General features: G+C 42.1%; 1 protein-coding gene and 1 long non-coding RNA gene across 3 annotated transcripts in view; one reads left to right on the forward strand and one right to left on the reverse strand.

Moving 5' to 3' along the window:
• The window catches only part of E2F7 (E2F transcription factor 7), a 40,569-nt gene extending 26,358 nt beyond the window's left edge, over positions 1-14,211 (reverse strand). The window contains exons 1-4 of one of the 2 annotated variants that reach the window (XM_045463729.1): positions 13,974-14,211; positions 13,189-13,281; positions 5,981-6,256; positions 1,853-2,021 (exon numbers count right to left, since the gene is read on the reverse strand). In XM_045463729.1, the coding sequence (XP_045319685.1) occupies positions 1,853-2,021; positions 5,981-6,256; positions 13,189-13,281 (538 nt within the window). In that variant the 5' untranslated portion in view covers positions 13,974-14,211. The remainder of the gene's footprint in view (positions 1-1,852; positions 2,022-5,980; positions 6,257-13,188; positions 13,282-13,973) is intronic. The other variant, XM_045463730.1, reaches the window with a different exon arrangement.
• Positions 14,212-14,351: 140 nt separating this feature from the next.
• LOC123590432 lies at positions 14,352-17,728 on the forward strand. The gene is made up of 3 exons (XR_006708757.1): positions 14,352-14,455; positions 15,288-15,395; positions 17,663-17,728. It is a non-coding gene; the product is annotated as an uncharacterized LOC123590432 (long non-coding RNA).
• The last annotated feature ends 2,879 nt before the right edge of the window (positions 17,729-20,607 follow it).

The raw sequence follows: 20,607 nt of genomic DNA on the forward strand, positions 1-20,607 counted from the left end.
ATTGTTAAATCTCCATCTAGTGAGTAGACATCCTAAGAAGGGAAAATAAAGGAAGATTCTGACCACTTGAAGGTAAGATGAGTGTTTAATATGTACAATGGGTGTTTAATAGGCGGTGTTGGTAAAAGCCACTGTGGCAGCTGCCTTTCAATCTGGACTGGATTTATCTGTCTACTGGCTCGTGCACTAAAAAGTTCCATTTCACAGGTCTCGAGACCTTCAGGTTACTCTGGGGCTTGCTCCGTCAGGAAGGTTTTTCCTAGCATCCAGCCTTTTCCTTTTGTATCAGCGTAATCCTGTTAATCCTAGCCATGGCATTACGTACGCCCCCACAGATTTATCAGTTATTACCATGCTTCCCTTAGTCCACGATGGAGCTTGTCTGATGTTTTTGTCTAATCTTTTGTCTTCTGCACTGACATTAGTGCAAGGTCCGTGGATGGAAGTTGGGTATATGGAGGAAGCTGGTTTCATGAACCTCAGTAAGGACACTGTGTGCTACTGTTTTACCCTCATCCTCTGTAAGATTAGTTTCTAGGCCTGTGCCTCAAATGGGTGTACCCTAAGTCTTCATCCGCTGGGTCACTTCCCCTTTCTTGTTTCATTGGCACTGACTCCAAATACTGTATTTTACTTCTGGGCTCCCCAGTCAGGCACTGTACTTCCTTTCCCAGCGGGTGACAGGATAGCTTGGGGAGGGCAGAGAGAGATCTAGTAAGAGCTGAGTAGAAAGTGTTCCACGTAACAGTAGGAGTTACCCATGCCCGGCCCTGAGTCAGGCATGTTGCTGACATTCTCCCCAAACTTTGCTAAGTTTCTGCAAGGTAGGTGCTATGATCCTTGTGTTTCAGACAGGAACAGATTAAGTAACTTTTTAAAAACTCTCACAGCCTATAAATTGGAGAGCTCCATCTGATGCAAAGCCCAGCCCATGGTCCTTCCATCACATTCACTGCCTCATTATCTCAGTTTCTAGCAACTAAAACAGTTTTAGCCATCAGTTTGAATAATTCAGATGGCCAGTCATCTACTGGGGCACATTTCTCAGGGCTAGGGGAAGAAAGAGAATAAACAAATTAAAAATATAATCTATCATAAAGCCTGTTTAGTTGATTTTTTTTTTCTTTTCTTCTGTGTGTAAAACCTTATTTTTTAAGGGGACACCCTATACCTTCAAATCACTGTGATTTCTGCTTAGTTAAGATTGTCAACATGTTTATCCTGGGACCAACTGCAACCCATGCCCACTAGGGGTCTCTACTCTGAGGCAGCTGTCTTCATATTTACAGCCCATACCCCACTGCACATTACACACACCCATGCCATGTGAACACATGTACTCCTCTTTGTTAGAAGGTTAGCTGTTTGAGTTATGTCCGGATGTGCTTCCTCCAGCTTGACAGGCTCGCTGTATCACACTGTATGGCTTCAAACATAACGCTCTTGCTCTCAAATCCTATTTGATAACAGAAGTAATACCAAGTCTGAAATCTTAGCAGCATTTTTAAAAATAAACAGCAAGCTATTTTAAAATGTGTTTTGTCTGTCTGCAATAATATGAAATTACAAGTGATATGTTTTTAACGTGAGTCTTTTATACAAATATTTTACGAGGTTAAAAAAAAACACAAATTTTTGTTTGACCCTCAGGCCTAGAAGACTCCCTGAAATCCTCTGCATGAGGATGAGAAATTCGATGACAGAAGGAAGCGCTACCTGCCCCTCTGTCCTCATCCTTCGGGAGCCCACTCTTTACTTAATGAGAAGCTATCTGAAGACTTTGGCCTGCCCGAGGAAACCAGTTTCCCACTGTGACTGGAGACGGGCCTCCAGGTAATCTGATGATACATACCAAGACTGACAGCAACTTCATCCAGGGAGATGGTTGTTTTCTCAGTTGACAAGGGGTAACTTGGATAGCGAGCTAGAAACTTCTGGCACAGGAGTCCTAGACTTTTCTGTTTTCTGCTTGGCCTCTGCTTTTCAAATTCATCCACAGCACTGTCCCCAACAACATCAAGCTGCAAAGGGCAGACAAAAGGGAGAGGAGAGATGTCACCGAAATTGCATGTGGAGAAATTGCATGAAAAATGCAGAAGAAATGCATGGACTAATGAGTTATTGGCAAACCTGGGGGGACATCCCAGTTCACAGCATTCTAGAGTCTGGTTAAAATATATTCATTACCTAATCCAATTTTCTTAACATTTTATTGGTTGTTTTCTTTGGACTGATTTTTTCCTCCTTTGAAACTTGAGGGTGAGTCTATTGGTTAAAAGCTTAAAAAATGAAAATAGTCATTTACAGCTTGCTACACCCTTGCTATGAATGTGCTCACTAGACCTATAGATCGGCATCACCGGGAGCTTGCCCCATCCCAGACCTGATGTATCAGAATTTAGGTCGTGGGTAATTCCTATTGACATAAAATTCTGAGATTCACTGGACTGCATTGCGTCACCAATGTGTTTTATTTTTTACAACTGACCAAGGTTCAAGGAACTGAACAAGGGCAGCTAAGTCTTACTCCTCTTTATTCTTTTTGTAAGGATACTAACGTGGTGTCCTTGTCTCAGCAACCCACATTTGAGAAAGGCTCAGTTCAAGCCGCAAAAGTAAAAGGCTTTTCTTTTTTATTATTTTTTTAATGTTTTTATTTTTTTTTTTGAGACAGAGAGAGACAGAGCATGAGCAGGGGAGGGGCAGAGAGAGAGGGAGACACAGAATCTGAAACAGGCTTCAGGCCCTGAGCTGTCAGCACAGAGCCCGACAAGCGGCTCGAACTCATGGACCATGAGATCATGACCCGAGCTGAAGTCGGACGCTCAACTGAGCCACCCAGGCGCCCCAGTAAAAAAGGCTTTTCAACGAACTGATTCAAGGAAGGAAAGTGGTATGATTATCTCAATGGGCTTCAGAAAAAAGCATTTGATAAATTTAACACCCATTCATGATTTTTAAAAATGCTCTTAGAAAACCAGAAATGGAGAATTTCTTTAATAAAGTGTACCCATAAAAACCCAACTGCAAACACATGTCTTAATGGAAAAATCTTGGAAGTATTCCCTTAAAATCTGGAAAATGATAACATTATTACTGTTCCTCTTCTATATCATATTGAAGATCCTAGCCAGTGCCTGAGGATAAGAAAAAGAAACTGAGGCACAGGGATTAGAAAAGAAGAAGCAAAACTTTCACTTTGCAGAAGATGATTGTTTATATAAAAAACTCAAAAGTATCTCAAATTATTTAAAATAATAAGTGAATTTAACAAAGTAGCTACAAAGGCAGATTTAAAAAGAGATTTAAAAAATCAGCTGTGGGGCGCCTGGGTGGCTCAGTCGGTTAAGGGTCCGACTTCAGCTCAGGTCATGATCTCATGGTTTGTGAGATCGAGCCCTGCATTGGGCTCCGTGCTGAGCATGGAGTGTGCGTAGGATTCTCTCTCTCCCTCTCTCTCTGCCTGCCCCTCCTCCACTCGTGTATGTGCATGCACACACACTCTCTCTCTCAAAATAAACATTAAAAAAATCCAATCTAAAGTATATATGGAGGAACAAAAGGCAAAGAATAGCCCATACACTCTGAAGCAAAAATAAGATGAGAGTCTTGCTTTACCTGATACCAAGGCTTATTACCATATGGTATTGGTGTAGGTATGCATAAATTGGCCAATGGAACAGAAGAGAGCCAAGAAACAGATACATACATGAAAAGAACTTTGACATACCACAGAGATAGCAATGACCACTTGGGAGAGCAGGAGGGACTGAATAAATAGTGCAGGGACAATTGATTATAATATACAACATGAAAAAACACAAGCAGTAAGTTGAGATGTAACACACAGAACTGATAAAGGTATTTCAAGAACGTACAATAAACTCCTACAAACCAATATGGAAAAATGAATAATAAACATCAGCAAAGAACATGCACAAACACTTCACAGAAAAGGGAAAAAACAACATGGTGGCCAGTAAACATGTCGAAAGAGGCTGAGCCTCATAAGTAACCAAGGAAAAGCAAGTGAATATCACAATAATACACAATTGTACACCCATTCGATTGGCAGAAATTAATAAATTTCAGTGTCAAGTGTCAGAGAAGTGGATCAATAAATGTTCGTACATTATTGGTGGATGAGAACAGCACTTGGGAAAGCAATTACTTTGTGCATGTTTGCATATCCAATGACCTAATCATTTCACTACTAGATGTGTACCCTAGAACAGTAGTTCTCAAATTTTTTGGTCATAGAATCCTTTCATATTCCTAAAAATTACTGAGGAATATCTTCTTTACATTGATTTTTTACTACCTTTTGATAGAATATTTGGTCATATAAAATATACTTACCATGTACATAATATCTTTAATGCCCCAAACCAGAACAATACTATTAATTTACATCTGCCTACCCCACAGAGTAACCTTTCTCCTAAATTTGCATGTATCATTTCATGGCCATTTTCAAATAATCCTATCACATATGGATATATTCCTATATAAAATATTGCTTAGGTTTTGTTTGGTTTGGGTTTTCAGCGTTTGTAAAATTGAAACTAGTAGACAGTCTTCTGAAACTTGCTCCTTTCAATCAACATACGTCTTTATGATTCATCCACGTTCTTGCATGTAGCTATGATTTTCTCTCATTGTCACTGCTGTTTGATATTCCACTGTATAAATATACCACAATTTAGTTATCCATTCTCCTACTCATAGCCATGTGTGTTGTTTCCAGTGTGCACTAACAGGAACTGTGCTGCTATGATATTCTTGTTCGTGTCTCTTGGTGTATACACACAGGAGTTTCTCTGGAGCGGTGGTTCTCAAAGTATGGTCTGATTTGTATTTAGTTACATGGAAAAATCTATTAGCTCTGTCACTGCAATGAAGTATACCAGATTCACTTCATTTTGTTCTATTAATTTCATGTTGTAATTCAGGATATCTTTTTCTCTTCTATTTCAATTTCTTCATTTTGGTAATTTTTATAGCATAAAAAGTCTACCAAAAGGAGGAAAAAATAGAAGAGAAATAACATTCAAATCTGTAACTTTTCTTAGCAAGCCTGGGAAAAGGTTTAATGGGAGAGTGAAAATTATTGACCATTGATTTTTTTTTTCTTTAAAGTATAGATATGCTGCTTATTCAATAGCTCAGGTTCTCCATGGGATAGATAATTTAAAGATGATTTACCTTTAAGGCCCCAAACCAAAGACTTCAACATATATAAAAATAATGAAATTTCCAAAGTTTAAAATAAACTGCTACCCTCAAAATCAGAGAAAAATTATAATTCACAGCAGCATTAAAAAAAGTCCAAACTTTTTCATTAAATCAAAATTATGAAACAGTTCTGCTTTAAAAATTATCATTTTTAAATGTGTACTGGGAGTAGTCAAGGAAGTAGCATATAGAAGAGAAAAAAAAACATTCATTATGAAAAAAATAAGACACAGAGAATTCCATTTCAGCTAGAAGTAAGATATTAAGTTTTGGCATATTTTGATATCTGTAAACAGCAGGGATTTGTGGATGAAAGATACCGCCTGCCTAAAAGTATTTTACCATTACAGACATCTGACATGCCATTAAAAAAAAAAAAAAAAAAAAAAGGAAGGAAGGAAGACATTAAGTTTAATACAGCTTTTGGCTCAATGGTAACTGAAAAACTGAGAATCCTATGACTTTTAAGTTGTTAAGTAAAGATTTTAAAATTCTGTAAAGCCTGGGGTGCCTGGGTTCCTCCGTTGGCTAAGACTCTGACTCTTGGTTTCGGCTCAGGTCATGGTCTTGTGGTTTCACGGGTTTGAGCCCCACATTGGCCCCATGTTGACAGCGCAGAACCTGCTTGGGATTTTCTCTCTCCCTTTTTCTCTGCCCCTCCCCACTCACACTGTCTCTGTCCCCCTCAAAATAAATAAACTTAAAAAAAAATTTCTATAAAGCCTGAGACGCACAGCCTGTTTACCTGCAGAGAGTCTGTAAAGGCATCATCTTTGTTTTCAATGGGTCTGAACAGTCCCTTTTTCTTCTCCCGGTCTCTTATGTCAGGGCTGGCAGCACTAATGAGCATCTTCAGGTTAGCTGTGGGCGTCCATGGTTCTGCCTGCTGTCTGTCAACAAGCTTAACTGGAGTAATGGGGTTTCTTTCTGGAGTGAAAATTTTTTGCTTTGATAAATCAATTGGTTCATTTTTTATTGGAGTCTTCGGGGCCATCCTTGAGAGATCCACAAATATATTTTCCTATTTAAAAAAAAGAGACCTTTTAGTAAGAAAGAGAAAGGGCAGGTATAAGCTAAGAGCATTTTGTTCCCATGATTCACCGAGACATGAAAATACAAAGAGACCACATATTCACCGCTGAAAAATACCAGGCTAGGACTAATGAAAATAGACTGAAGGATTCATGGAATCCAACAGTGGTTCAGTGAGAACATGATTATCATCTACTGCTTTTAAATACACTTCTCATGGCAGCTCTGGGAAAGAAGTTGAGTGTATGTGCCCCTGGTAGATGCTTGTAATTGTTGGGGATGATAATAAGGGCAAATGTGGGCTGAGTCCATACTGCTTCTCCATTTACGAGTTTGCACTAACTACTGCAGTACAGTTATGCTTTTGTAGTTCAGTGTTCACTGGTGCTAATTTAGAAATTTGTAGCAGGACCAACCAATGGAAAAGTATCCAACAAAATGCCACATTTCAAACCAACCTGGAAGGGCTGTTATTCCCTTAGAGCAGTACTTCTCAAACTATCCATGGTGAAGGGCCAGGGTTTTTTATTTCCAAACTCCCACACACTGATATGTAGTTTCGCTTCACAGGACTTATATGCATTTTCCACCACCTGTAACTCTCCATGTGAGTTTGTCACTCAAACAACCTACAGCCTGTTCACTAGGAAGAGACCACTGATCATGGGCTTAGATGCCACAGGGGGGCAAGATCAAATTGTTACAGAGCTTTCTAAGTGCCTGCCTTTCAAATTCTGGTCTTAATTTTTCACGGTTTAGCAATAGTTTGTGGGCTAGCACCTGTCCCCAGATCACACTTTGAGTAGACCGCCTTAGATAATTACAAGAAAAGAGCAGTGATGGGTCCATTATGTCCCTTAGTCCACTTTGAAAAAGGACTAAGTGAATGGAAGCCACATTTGGAAATACCAAGTAATGAAAACAAGTTTCTTTCCCCTAAAATAAGGACTCATCATTCAAAAACGGAAAGATTCTGTTCTTTCTGTAGCAGAATTCACCTCCAAGCAATTGCATTTTACATAATGATGAAGGTGGATGAGCTAAAGGTTTGTCCTATAGCTTTTCCTATATATGTAGCATCCTATATATGCTTTTCCTATAGGAAAATATATATATATATATTCCATATATATATGCTTTTCCTATATATGTAGCATCCTGTAGCTACTGTGTGCTTGGATTTCCGCTAAGCAGTCCTTTAAGAAAGGTGCTTTCCCACCAATGAGCAACATATGAAGAGAGGAAAAGAAGATTGGGAGCTCCTGGAGTCTGTGTTGGGGGGTGGGGGCGGCATCTCTTGTTCCTTGGATCAGCAAAAGCTGCTTGCTGGCCATGGTGAGGTTTTGCCCCGGTGTCACTGGGGTGGGGGGAGAGGAGGGAATGGGATGGGGGGGATGGTTTCCCACCACGCAGCAGAAACAGCCAGCCTGGAGCACTGCATCTACCCATATCTCTTAACACATCCGTACTAATGTGCAGTTCTGATGAAGTCTTCTACAAGGGAATTCTGAGGGGAAAGTATTAAGTGTTTACTATGGACCATACCCCGTTTTATGTACTTTACATATATTAACACCTCATCCAATCCTGTGACCTAGGTACTATTATTTTTCCAGTCTACAGATGAAGAAACTGAGGCACAGAGAGGTTAAATAACTTGCCTGGGGCCACATACAACCTTCATTCAGTATGAAAGTTACTGGTATGCAAGAAACAGCTGACAGCAGAAGTTTCTGAAATCTTGCATCTAGAAGTGAGCTTATCGTGGGTGCAAACTTTTGTTGGATCAACAAAAGGTACTGAGCAGGCCACTGATCCCCACTGGCACTATGGAGAGGCAGTATGGGGAAGTAGTTATGCACGCAGGCTCTTGGGCCAGCTTACCTGTCTCTGCTGCTTATCAGCGTGGGCAAGCTGCTTGTCTCACTATATTCTAATTCTCTCAACTGAAAATGAAGTCCATAAAAATACCAACCTCAAGGGTTATTAGAGTAGTTCCTGGCATATAGTGAGCCCTCAGTAAAACCTCGCTGTTACCTGTTTCCCTCTTTCCCATTCTTTTTTACCGTCCATTCTGGCACTCAGAGCTAATACAACACAATGCGTCATATTGCTATTTAACTTCCTAGGTGCGTGTCTTGACTCATTAATGTGACTGTGCACTTCTGGAGGTCAGGAATCAAGTTCCATATGGCTCATTCCTCATAGTTTTTTTGGCACAGTGCCTTGCCCCTTATGGGTGCTGACAGAACACTGTGCCTTGATTATCTCGTTTTCCAAAAAGTATCCCTGTGATAGAGGGTGTGGGCCACCCTCACTGAGGTGGACAGAGATGCACACTCCTTCTGTGCTCCCTCTAGCGGACCTACCTATTCTCAAAGGAGTAATGAGCTCCTACTTTTGCCCTATGGAGGAACTATTTAGATGGATTATTTCCTTCAACACTTTGATATATTTTTACAACAGTTTAATACGTAAAGTTGGAGGGGAATTAGGTTACCTGCGAGGTTATGATTGTACACACCTCTACATCAAGAGAAAAAAGAATGCCAAGCAAATTTTTATGCCGAGATCTCAGATGGGCAGAAAGTCAACTGTAATCTAAAGTCAACTGCTTCATCTGTCTGTCTAGCCTGTAGTCCTAACACTGTATAAGTGGAAAGGAAGTTAGAATGAGACTGGAAACCTGGTTTTTGTCTCCGCTCTGTGTCTTTTTGATACTGGACAAATTGTTCTGTCTAGGCCCAAGTTCCCTTATCAATAAAATAAGGGGTTCCAACTAAAGAATCTATCTCTACAGCTTTCCAGCCAGGCCCCCCAGCTGTGTGGTGGACACAGGGATGTGCTGAGATCTCTTCAGGAATGAATGACTCATTTCCCCTGATGCTAGAAGCCCTTCACCAGTCTGAGAGGGTGGAGTCCTCCAGAATCATAACTTCCCAGGGAGACCCGGACTGTCCTCGATGCCAATAGAGGTAGCGCTGACATGTAAAAGCCTAGCCAGGCTTGCCCCCATTCAGGATGACTCTGAGGGGTCATTCTAGAACTCCTAGTTGGGTAAACTCCAGACTTCCCCTGAGACTGTCTCAGATCCGCTTCTCCCTCTGTCTAGTTCTGCTGCCTTCCCTTCCTACCCACAGACGTGGCTCCCCAGAGCACTCCTAACAAGCCTCCAGCACGTTACCTCCGTGTCCGATCTGCCTGTCAGTAAATCTAAGTGCAACACCCTGGAAGTAGCTTCTTCGATTAGAGAGGGCCTGGAGAAATGTAACCCTGAAACAGGCTCTCCAATTCTCATATGCAAATGGACACAACATAGCCTCGCTTACCTGCCATAGAGGTGCTGTGAGGATGGGATCAGATAATGAAGGTGAAGGCAGTTTGTCACCTGAGTGCTATACAAATATTTGTTATGAATTATATCAGTACTTCGACTCTGCTGTATGCCGCCATAGAAAAGCTGTGTAATTATAAGATCTTGGTTCCCGTCTTGCTTGGGTCTCAGATATAGCTTTGATCACGTTCCCTCAAATAATATGTGCAGATATCAGCCTTGTTGGGGCCCTTGGCAATATTTTGCCAACTGCTTTTCCAGTTCTATCTCATGCATTATTCTACCTTGTGCCCAAAAGTGCACTTGCTTTTCTTCAAACCTGCCCTGCACCGTTACTTTGTCTTTAATGCTATTGGTGAAGCTTTGCCCCTTGAAACTCGACCTATGGTTTAAGGCTCACTGCAAAGATGACATGTTAGGAAGCGTCTCTTTCTAGCTTTTGACTAACAAACTCTCCTTCTCTTCAGAGCACACTTTCTAGAATGAGTAATCCACACCAAAGGCTTTCCTCTGCCCGTCTCCCAGGGGTTCCCACTGGTCTCATCTAGGTCGCCTCTCACTTGCCAAATCAACAGTAAAACACCTCATTTGACCTCACTGTACAGGTTGAGACGGTTGACTATTCTTTGCTCTATGAAACATGCAGCCCTTTGGAAACAGCACATTTTTTCTCTTGGTTCTCTCCCTACTTCTCAGTCTCCTTCATTGGTTCCTCGTTTTCTACTCTTAGAACCTCAGCTCTCCACTCCTCTCTGTTCGCTCTCTCTGGGACAGTTCACTCACCCTCATGTACAGGGCTTTAAAACCAACCTGAATGTTGACAGTTCCCAAGTTTGTATCTGGCTAGGACCTTTATGAATTCCAAAGTCAGGCAACCAGTGCCTCCTGCACACATTTATCTACCTGTAATCACACAGGTACAGATACATAGCTCAAACTGACCTTCCCTTCTCTCTCAATCACTCCTAAAAATGATGAATGAACTTCAAAGAAAACTTGTGCCCACTAAGTCTGGGCACTGTCCCCAAATGTATCTGCTCATTGCTACTTCTTACCAGTTGCCTCCCTCTCCACTTGCCTAAGTCTTAACATTCATCCCTTCAAGCCCTTGTTCAGGTTTATCTCCTTCACAAAGCACCCCGATAGCTCAATCCTTATTGCTCGCCCCTGCATGCCAAACCATCCATTTTCTTCTTTTGTCCTCCCCAAATGCTCTGTAAACAACTTAAGAGGAGAGTCTTGATTATTACCTCACAACTGGGCTCAGGAAATGTGGGTAATGAAACTGAAAACTGTACACTTAAAAAAAAATTCCTCCGTAAGTAGCAAGAAGACGCATGCATCATACAGTACTTCTAGTTCTTGACCAATCTGTAGAAAGTCAAGAAAGAGAAATCCTCTAAATGCCAGCTGACCCACAAAACACTGTGCCAGGCATCTCTCAGAGGCTTTCAAGCAACAATTCAACACCATCAGCTTCTGGCCATTCTGAGTATCTTGAACATTTCTAGAATGCCTGCACCTCACATTATTTCCTCTGCCTACAATGTCCTTTCTGCTCACTCCTGTTTTTCTGTAGGCTGAACGTCCTCAGGCATGGAGGCGTGGTTAGCCCAGATGTTACCTGCTCTGTGAAGCTTCCCAAATCTCCCGGGATTCCCTGTGAATGTATTTCCTCCTCTGTTATTTTGCCAAACATTTTGTTCCCACTTCTGTGATGGCACTTGGCAAATGATAGTACAGTTGGGTAGTTTTGCATCTGAGTCCCAGAAAGTCTCTCACGGCCTCTATGTTTATCTTTGCGTTGTCACTGAGTACAGTGTGAAGGGTATGTGCTGCTGGGTACTTTACAAACACCTAAAGAGGGAGGTGCTATTTATTAGCTCCAATTTATGGAAGAAAAAAATAAGCTTAGAGAGGTTAGGAAACTTAAACCACTGTATCTCAGCACCTGGAATATAAATATTTATTGAGTGACTGAATAAATATATTAGTTCGAGGTTATGGAGCTAATAAATGGCAGCGCAGGAAATCAAACCCAGATCTCTGTTACTGCAAATCCCACATTCTCGCCATCCCTAGAAATCCTCCTTCGTTTACTACACAGCAATGTGAAAAGGAGACGAAAGCTCCACCTAGGCTCTGGGCAGAAGCACTATTCTCATTCCTTGCCTTCTCTTTGAGAGGTGAAATAATCCCTGCTCATACAATCCATTTCAAACATTTTAACCACTTTTCCGACCTCTTTGTGGAGTCATTTGAGTTATTCTCCACACCTATTAAAATGGGAAAGTTCATCTGCAAACAGTACTCACTGATACCAACCAGAGTAGAATGTCCTTGTGGAAGGCACTTGATAAAAAAAAAATCACTGACCCAGAAGGAAAGAAGTAGACGCTAACTCAGGCTTTATATAAATGCATACACATTCCTTCAAAGCTATTCCATCCAAATTATAAAGGAAAACAAAAAGTTTTGCTCTGAAAATCCCAAAGCCAAAACTCTCAATATACATTTTAAAGTCTGGGCATTTCCATCCTCATATGGCTTAGGTTCATTTTTAGAAAGTCCTCTTGAAAACAACAATGTTTTGGTATCCTTCTTTTCCTAACAAAAAAATTTTGAAGGCTAGGAAAAAAAAAAAAAAAACAACACTACAAAACATACAGTTGCACACCTATCCAAAATTAATGGTTGTCAAGCATTTTTCAAAGGTCCACATAAGAGGTGCTTTGCAACCAGACAGTTTCATTGTTGAGGGCAAGTCTAAAAATAAAGACAAGGAGCCTAGAGAAGTGCAATGCCCAAGTAAGTTGCTATGCTCAGATCTGTATTCAAAGTTTCTGTTATATATTTGGCTTCTGCCTAAAAATGCTTAGACACTCACTAACAAGCTATTACACCTTTTCCGTAGGGCACTAGCTGGTGAGTGCAGCTGTGCCGATGTGGGGATGGTGACAGTTTAGACATTACAATGGCCACTTCGTTATGGGTCTTGAAGACACAACCATGGTCTTAAAAGTCACAAGGGGTGCAGAAAGAGAGAGAAAGGCTCAGTACAGAACCAGGAGCAGCACTGTAAAATATTCAGAGTATGCTAGTGGGCTAAGTCATTTTATCTCCCTATATATGGGTGGCACAGGTCTTAATTTTGGGTGAATGGAATAGTCACTAGGAGAGGGTTCATTGGTATGAAGAACACCTCACAGCACTTTAAATATCCAGTATTTACAATGTACAGTCTATATTCCAGGACCCAAGGGGTAACATTCCTGCACAGCATGAGCTAATCCACCCTTGACAACTGTAAGTATAAATTTTTGGTTGCAGTGTCCAGCACATTTTCGATTCATATAAATTGGTTTCAACATTACATCTAACAGCCTCTTTCTACTGCGCAGTGAGTGAGAAACTCGACAATAATGGTTTGGATGCCTCCATTTTTAAAAAAGTATATTTCTATAATGATCGTCAACATTAATTATTATGTTTATAAGACAAATACAAGTGCCATGTCGAAATACTTCATTGAATTAGAAATGACCATCTTAAATATGTTAGAGCATAAGGTATTTAAGCGCACTTACCTTTTGTGCATTTTCCCCATCTTCAATTGCAAAATCTAGTCTGGGCTGCCTGGGGTTGATCAGGTCTTTTAATGTTAAACAATTTACCTCCATCTGTAATGCACAATTACATTAGAAAATGATTTTACAATTGGATGTTTTCTCCTCCAACAAAAATATTTATTACTTGCTCGTGAACATGAACTTCCCCTCTCTAAACTCATCCTGGGAATTTCCAGGAGTGCAGCCACCCTCAACTCTAAAACGCACATGAATAACACGAACACTTAAAGTGTGTTTGATAATTACTAAAAACCTGAGAAGGCAAAAAATCGACAAAACTGGTAATCGTTTATGAAAAGCAAGAGCACAAAACAAAGTTACCAAGTCAGAAGAGTGTAGGGCAAATCTGTCAGAAAGCACAGGGTCTCCTAGGTCAGTTAATTTTGGCGCAAAGAACTGGGAGGAATTCGGCTTTGAGGGGGTTTTGAATCAGGGGGGAGGGAAACCTGATCGCTAGACCAAACCCACTCAGCTCTTAACGCAGCCCCTTCCCAGGCCTCCAAGCAGACCCCATGGATAAACTCTTCCAATGAATCCCCCAGATCGTGAGGAACAACAAGTCCCCTCTACTGCCTCACGGGAGGGAGAGCTGGAGCCAGGACACCCCACACGCTCTTGGTCCGGCGGCAGAAATGACTCGATCCCCACCAGCCAGGGAGGCTGGCAGCCTGGGCGGGAGGGGGGGGTCCCCTTTTACCCCAATTCCCGCCTCCACGCAGCGCTTAGGGCCGCACGCTACTTACTCCCACTTTGAGAAGGAGGTTTCCTGCCTCTGTGGGGACCTTTCACGATCCCACACCGGCGAGGGACCAGCGGGGAGAGGAGATCAGCAGGCGGGCGGCGACATCGGGCGGGGAAAGCGAGGCGCGCAGATCCCCGCTCCGAGCGCCCTGAGCTGGCGGGGACCCCGCGGTGTCAGGGCAGCGCCAGCGCTCCAGCCCCGGATCGCAGTCCCCGCTAAAACACCTCCTCTGGCGCCTTGAGACCGAATTTGAGAATCAGCCAATCAGCGGCGGCCGGCGGGATGGCCCCGGCCAATCGCTCGGCGGCACGGCCCGGGCCCGCCGCCCCTCGGAGTCTTGGCGCTCCCGGCCGCGCGTTTCGCCCTCACCCGCCCAATTGTTACCGCCTCGGCCCCCTCCCCCTTCCGGGTACCTGGAAACCTCGGGCCCGGGAGCCAATTCCTGCCGGGGACTTGGGCCCGGGCGGCCGCGGGAAAGCCAAGGTGGGGGCGGCGCGGGGGCGGCGGGAGGAGGAGGGGAGCTCTTTTGTTATGCATAAAAGGCCCGCTCCTGTCCCCTCGGCTTGCCGCGCTGGGGGACCGCGGGCACAGCCAGGGGAGGGGAAAGCAGATGGAGTTTGGAAAAACGATATACACACTCTGGACGCTGCCGCCGCCACCCCCTCCCCGCAGCAACCTGCGCGGAAGCTAAGTTGTCCAGGCTTGTTGGGGCAAACTTCCTAACACCGCACGCTGGTGTGGCACGTGAACCATGGTTACCACTCTATGCTGCGAGCAGATGGCACGCCAGTTAGTCCTGGAAACTAGACTGCAAGCACAACCAGCTGTTTTGTTTTTTTTTCTTTTCCTTTTCTTTCTTTTCCTTTCTTGTGAAGTCTGGAAAAGTTATTTTGGTGTTCCTTTTTAAGAACATCGCCAATAATTAAGGGGGAAAAGACTTACTAAATAATTCTTTGCAACATGCACTAGCATTCCGGGAAGTAGTCGAGAAAATTTCCTCGACTTGCTGATTTGTATTAAGTGTTTCACTTCCTTCAACTTTAGTTTCTTATTTGAAATATGGATATTGATAGAGACAGCTGTGTGTGTATGTATGTGGTGTGTTTTAATAGATTAGTGCTTAGCACAGTTTTACATTTACAGGAAAATTGAGAAGATAGGACACAGAGTGCCCATATATCCCGCACTCAGTTTTACCTGTTTAACACCTTATACTTGTATAGTGTTTTTGTTGAAATTAATGAGCCGATAATGATAACTGAAGTCATTTCTTTATTCAGATTTCCTTAAATTACCTACTGTTTTTCTGTTCCAGGATACTGCATTATATTTAGTGTTCATGTCTCCTTAGGCTCCTCTTGGCCATGATATTTCTCATACTTTCCCGGTTTTTGCTGGCCCCCATGGTTTTGAGGAATAACTGGTAAGTCATTTTGTAGGATGTCCTGCTGTTGGTATTTGAGACATCCTTTTAAAAGCGTGTCTACAGACACTTCCCAACAAATCATATACCTCCTTATCCTTTCCTGTCTAGTGCTCTGCTCTCCACTCCTCACCTCCCAAGCAGAATTTAGAATGCTCAATCAAGTCCTCCACTTTGTACTCTATTTAGATTACTGATAAATACAGCCTAAAAATCACTGTTAGATGGTATCAAAGAGACATGCATGGAAACATTAAACATATAGGAAAATAACAACAGTAATAAAAATTTGACATTTTTATATGAGAAATGATATTTTGAACTGAAATCTGTCTTATAGGTAGAAGCATAAGGAGACAAGTATAAAGAATAAAATTCCATTTATTAAATTTACACTTGTATAGAAGCAGAAAATTTTGATTAGGAAATATTTTTTTTCCAACTGTATTAATTTGCTGTGGCTGCTGTGACAAATTACTACAAACTGGTTGATTTAGAAGAATAGAGATTCATTTTCTCACAGTTCTGGGGGCAGAAGTCTGAGATCAGGGTGTTGGCTGAGCCACATTCCCTCTGGGGCTCTAAAGGAGAATCTGTTTTTTGCCTCTTCCAGCTTCTGGTGACTATAAGCAATCTTTGATATTTGGCTGCCTCACTCAGTTCTCTGCCTCCGTGGTTACATTGCCTGCTCCCCTTCTATCTGTTAAATCTCTATTGTGTATCTCTCATAAGGACACTTGTTACTGAATGTAGGTCCCACCTATATTCAGGACGGTTTCCCCTTTAGGTCCTTAACTTAATTACATCTGCAAAGACCTTTTTTCCCATATAAGGTAACATTCATGGGTTCCACAGATTAGGACGTGGATATTCCTTTTGGGGACCACCATCTCCACTTTCAAATGATTAAAGTCTATTCATTTCTCTGATATTTTAAAATAATAATGGTTGTCTCTTTGAGGTTAGGCAGTTTTATGTTCCAGACCTTTTCCTAGCATTTTCAGTGTTTTTTCTATCTATGTTTCAAATGTAGCCACTATTCAGAACAAGAATAACTCAACATATAGCTTCAGACTCTTGCATTGCTTGCTTAAAGAGTGATCTTAAATTTGGAGGGAAACTGGAAAATGAGTGTTCGATGGGCAAATTCGGAGACATTCCTCTAATACACTTACTTTGCTGCCTTCAGGTCCCAGAGTTTGTAAATGTTCTGTCAATCTCTCAGTTACTCAGTGGACACTGATGGTGGCTGGGAACTTGGGTGGGGCATCAAGAAGAGTCCTTGCATGTGGCTTCTCAGTGTAGCTTGATCTTCCTTACAGCATGGTGGCTAAGGCAATTGGACTTCTTTCAGGGACTCAGGACTCCACCATGAGTACCCAAGTCCACAAAGTGGAAATTGTACTGCCTTTCATCATGTAACCTTAGACCTAAGGTAGCATCAATTCTGCTATATCTTTTGGATGAAGCAGTCAAAGATCCACCCATATTTGATAGGAAAGGACATATACCCTACCCTTCCTTTTTTTTTTTTTTTTTTTTTTTTTGGTTTCAAGTTTTTATTTAAGTTCTAGTTAGTTAACTTATAGTATAATACTGGTTTCAGGGACAGATTCATCACTTACATATAACACCCAGTGCTCATCACAAGTATCCTCCTTGATGCCCATTACCCATTTAGCCCATCCCTTGCCCACCTCCCCTCCAGCAATCCTGTTTGTTCTCTATAGTTAATAGTCTCTTATGGTTTGCCTCCCTCTCTCTCTCTCTTTTTTTCTTTCCTTCTCCTATGTTCATCTGTTTTGTTTCTTTAAAAAATTTTTATTTAAATGTTTATTTATTTTTGAGAGAGAAAAACAGAGTGTGAGTGGGCAAGGGGCAGTCAGGCTCGAACTCACGGACCGCGAGATCGTGACCTGAGCTGAAGTTGGACGCTCAACCGACTGAGCCACCCAGGCGCCCCGTTGAGCATCTTTTCATGTATTTGTTAGCCACAGATGTCTTTTTTTGAATAATGTCTGTCTTCTGCCCATTTCTTAACTGGATTATTTGTTTTTTTGCGGGGGGGGGGTATTGAGTTTGATAAGTTCTTTATAGATTTTGGATACTAACCCCTTGTCAGATATGTCATTTGCAATTATCTTCTTCCATTCCATAGGTTGCCTTTTAGTTTTGTTGATTGTTTCCTTAGCTCTGCAGAAGCTTTTTGTCTTGATGAGGTCCCAATAGTTCATTTTCATTTTTGCTTTTGTTTCCCTTGTCTCCAGAGACATGTCTAACAAGATGATGCTACAGCCGATGTCACAAAGATTACTGCCTGTGTTCTTCTCTAGGTAATGGTCTTTAAACACATTTAGGTCTTTCATCCATTTGAATTTTTTTTGATACACCCTATGTTTCAATGGAAGAAGTATCAAATGATTTGGGGCTATATTTTAAAACTGGCACACCAGGTTTCATGCTGATTGAATTGTTTTGCAATTCTACCTCTATAAACTCTGCCTGAAAGGTCCCTGACTTTGGAACAGTATTGTACTGCCCACATAGCAACAGTCACCAGGGCTCTGTATTGTGCTAGGGCTGTGGTTCTCAACGCTGTCTATGCTTTAGAATATCACGGGGGGAGATTTTTTTAAAATACCAGTACCTGAATCCCACACCCAGAGATTTCTAGTTTACCTGATCTGGAATTGTGCTCGGGTATTTTTTTCCAATGCCTAGTTTTTTGTGCCTTAGCATCATGCTGGTTGTATGCTTATTCATTGATTTTGGGGGATGCTTCCGACTCAGTGATTTCAGAAATGGACCCTCTTGTGCCATCAATGAAGAGAGGAAGATTTGGGCAGGTGGGTCACCCTCTGGCGTAGATGCAGAATTCAGAGGGTTGGGTCTTACTGGTTCATGGCTAAGTCACTGATTTTTGAAAGGAGTTGAGGTTGTAAATGAGAACTCACGGGTGAGGTAGAGAATAGGCAGCAAGGGTTGTGACCAAGAGAAAATACATTGATGACATGTGACATTCCTCTGTGCAAAGGAGGAAATCAAGCTTATCAAACTTGCAAATAGTCTTTTATCCTTTTAGGGTTGCAAATCCCAAGAGTTTTTACACTTTACAGTAAAAATACTTGGTAGTGAAATATTAATTCATGTCAGTCAGACAAGTTGAGTTGTCTAGTTAATATTTAAGCTTCCTCAGATATTTTCCTTTTCCTTTTTTAAAAAAATTTTTTAATGTTTATTTAATTTTGAGAGAGAGACAGAGTGTGAGCAGGGGAGGGGCAGAGAGAGGGAGACACAGAATCCGAAGCAGGCTCCGGGCTCTGAGTTGTCAGCATGGAGCCTGAAGCCGGGCTCATACCCACAAACCTTGAGATTGTGACCAGAGCCGAAGAAGTCTGATGCTTAACTGACTGAGCCACCCAGATGCCCCAATATTTTCCTTTTCTTCCACTCCCTCAAACTCAGTCATCTGGGTGTAGCATCATCTGTTCTCAAAAGTGCAGTTACAGAGGGAATTAGAGGTTGACGTTTTCTCCACAAGGAGCAACAGAGGGACCTTGGCTTCACATCCGGGCAATTCTCAAGTCTCTTTTGAGTGTATAAATTTAGCAGTTCATAAACTGAGGGCTGTTCTTTTTTTTTTTTTTAATATAATTTATTGTCAAATTAGTTTCCATACAACACCCCGTGCTCATCCCAACAAGTGCCCTCCTTCATGCCCATCACCCACTTTCCCCTCTCCCCCACCTCCCATCAACCCTCAGTTTGTTCTCAGTCCTTAAGAGTCTCTTATGGTTGCCTCCCTCTCTCTCTGTAACTTTTTTCCCCTCCCCCTCCCCCCTGGTCTTCTGTTAAGTTTCTCAGGATCCATATAGGAGTGAAAACATATGGTATCTGTCTTTCTCTGCCTGACTTATTTCACTTAGCATAATACATACCCTCCAGTTCCATCCACATTACTGCAAGTGGCCAGATTTCATTCTTTCTCATTGCCAAGTAGTATTCCATTGTATATATAAACCACATCTTCTTTATCCGTTCGTCAGTTGATGGACATTTGGGCTCTTTCCATAATTTGACTATTGTTGAAAGTGCTGCTATAAACATTGGGGTACAAGTGCCCCTATGCATCAGCACTCCTGTATCTCTTGGGTAAATTCCTAGCAGTGCTATTGCTGGGTCATAGGGTAGATCTATTTTTAATTTTTTGAGGAACCTCCACACTGTTTTTAAAAATGGCCTTTGGGGGCGCCTGGGTGGCGCAGTCGGTTAAGCGTCCGACTTCAGCCAGGTCACAATCTCGCGGTCCGTGAGTTCGAGCCCCGCATCAGGCTCTGGGCTGATGGCTCAGAGCCTGGAGCCTGTTTCCAATTCTGTGTCTCCCTCTCTCTCTGCCCCTCCCCTGTTCATGCTCTGTCTCTCTCTGTCCCAAAAATAAATAAACGTTGAAAAAAAAAATAAAATAAAAATAAAAATGGCCTTTGTCTGCAGCCATTCATGGGCCTAATACATTTGTTTCTCTAACTGCTAGAAAGTTCAAAGAAGGCAGAAGATTTATTCTTGGCTGACCATAAGCCATGTCAGGAGAGTAAGTCTATGATTGGTTCCTGCTCATAGCCTTAGCAACAACAACAACAAAAAGATCATCTTAATACCAAAGGGCAGTTATGGCTCCCATCTCAAATTGCATCCAGATGTCCAGCTGTTCTAAGAGAGGTACCTAAGCTGTGATCACATGTCCCATAGGGAACAGAGGAATTCATTCTTTATAGATTCGTTGTCATCTTTAGCACTGTGGAGCAAGGTCATTTTCCTTAGTGATCATGTAATTTGTGTTCTCACTAAAGGAAAAGATAGTGTGTTTGGTGTGCATGCATGTGTATGTGTGTACCCATGTGTGCATGTTGAAGGCCAGGATGTGGAGAGGGTTTTGTGCTGTAACAGACATTCCAAACCACAACAGATAGGATGAATTCCGAGCTGGGTTAGGTGTTTCTGGAAGTGTGATAGTGGAGGGTGTATAACGGGGCACCCTTTACATGGTGCCACATCTATGCTGCCACTCTGGAAGGGTCATGGTGGACGGGACAGTAAAAATGGGAATTGACCACTGCCCTGGAATTGAGATTCTGGAGAAAATGGGGGACAAGCTTCACCTTAATTTCCAGAGCCTTATAGAAGGGAAGGAATTCACATTGAGGAGTAGAGAAAC

This window comes from Leopardus geoffroyi, chromosome B4, assembly GCF_018350155.1.
Source record: "Leopardus geoffroyi isolate Oge1 chromosome B4, O.geoffroyi_Oge1_pat1.0, whole genome shotgun sequence".
NCBI lineage: Eukaryota > Metazoa > Chordata > Mammalia > Carnivora > Felidae > Leopardus > Leopardus geoffroyi.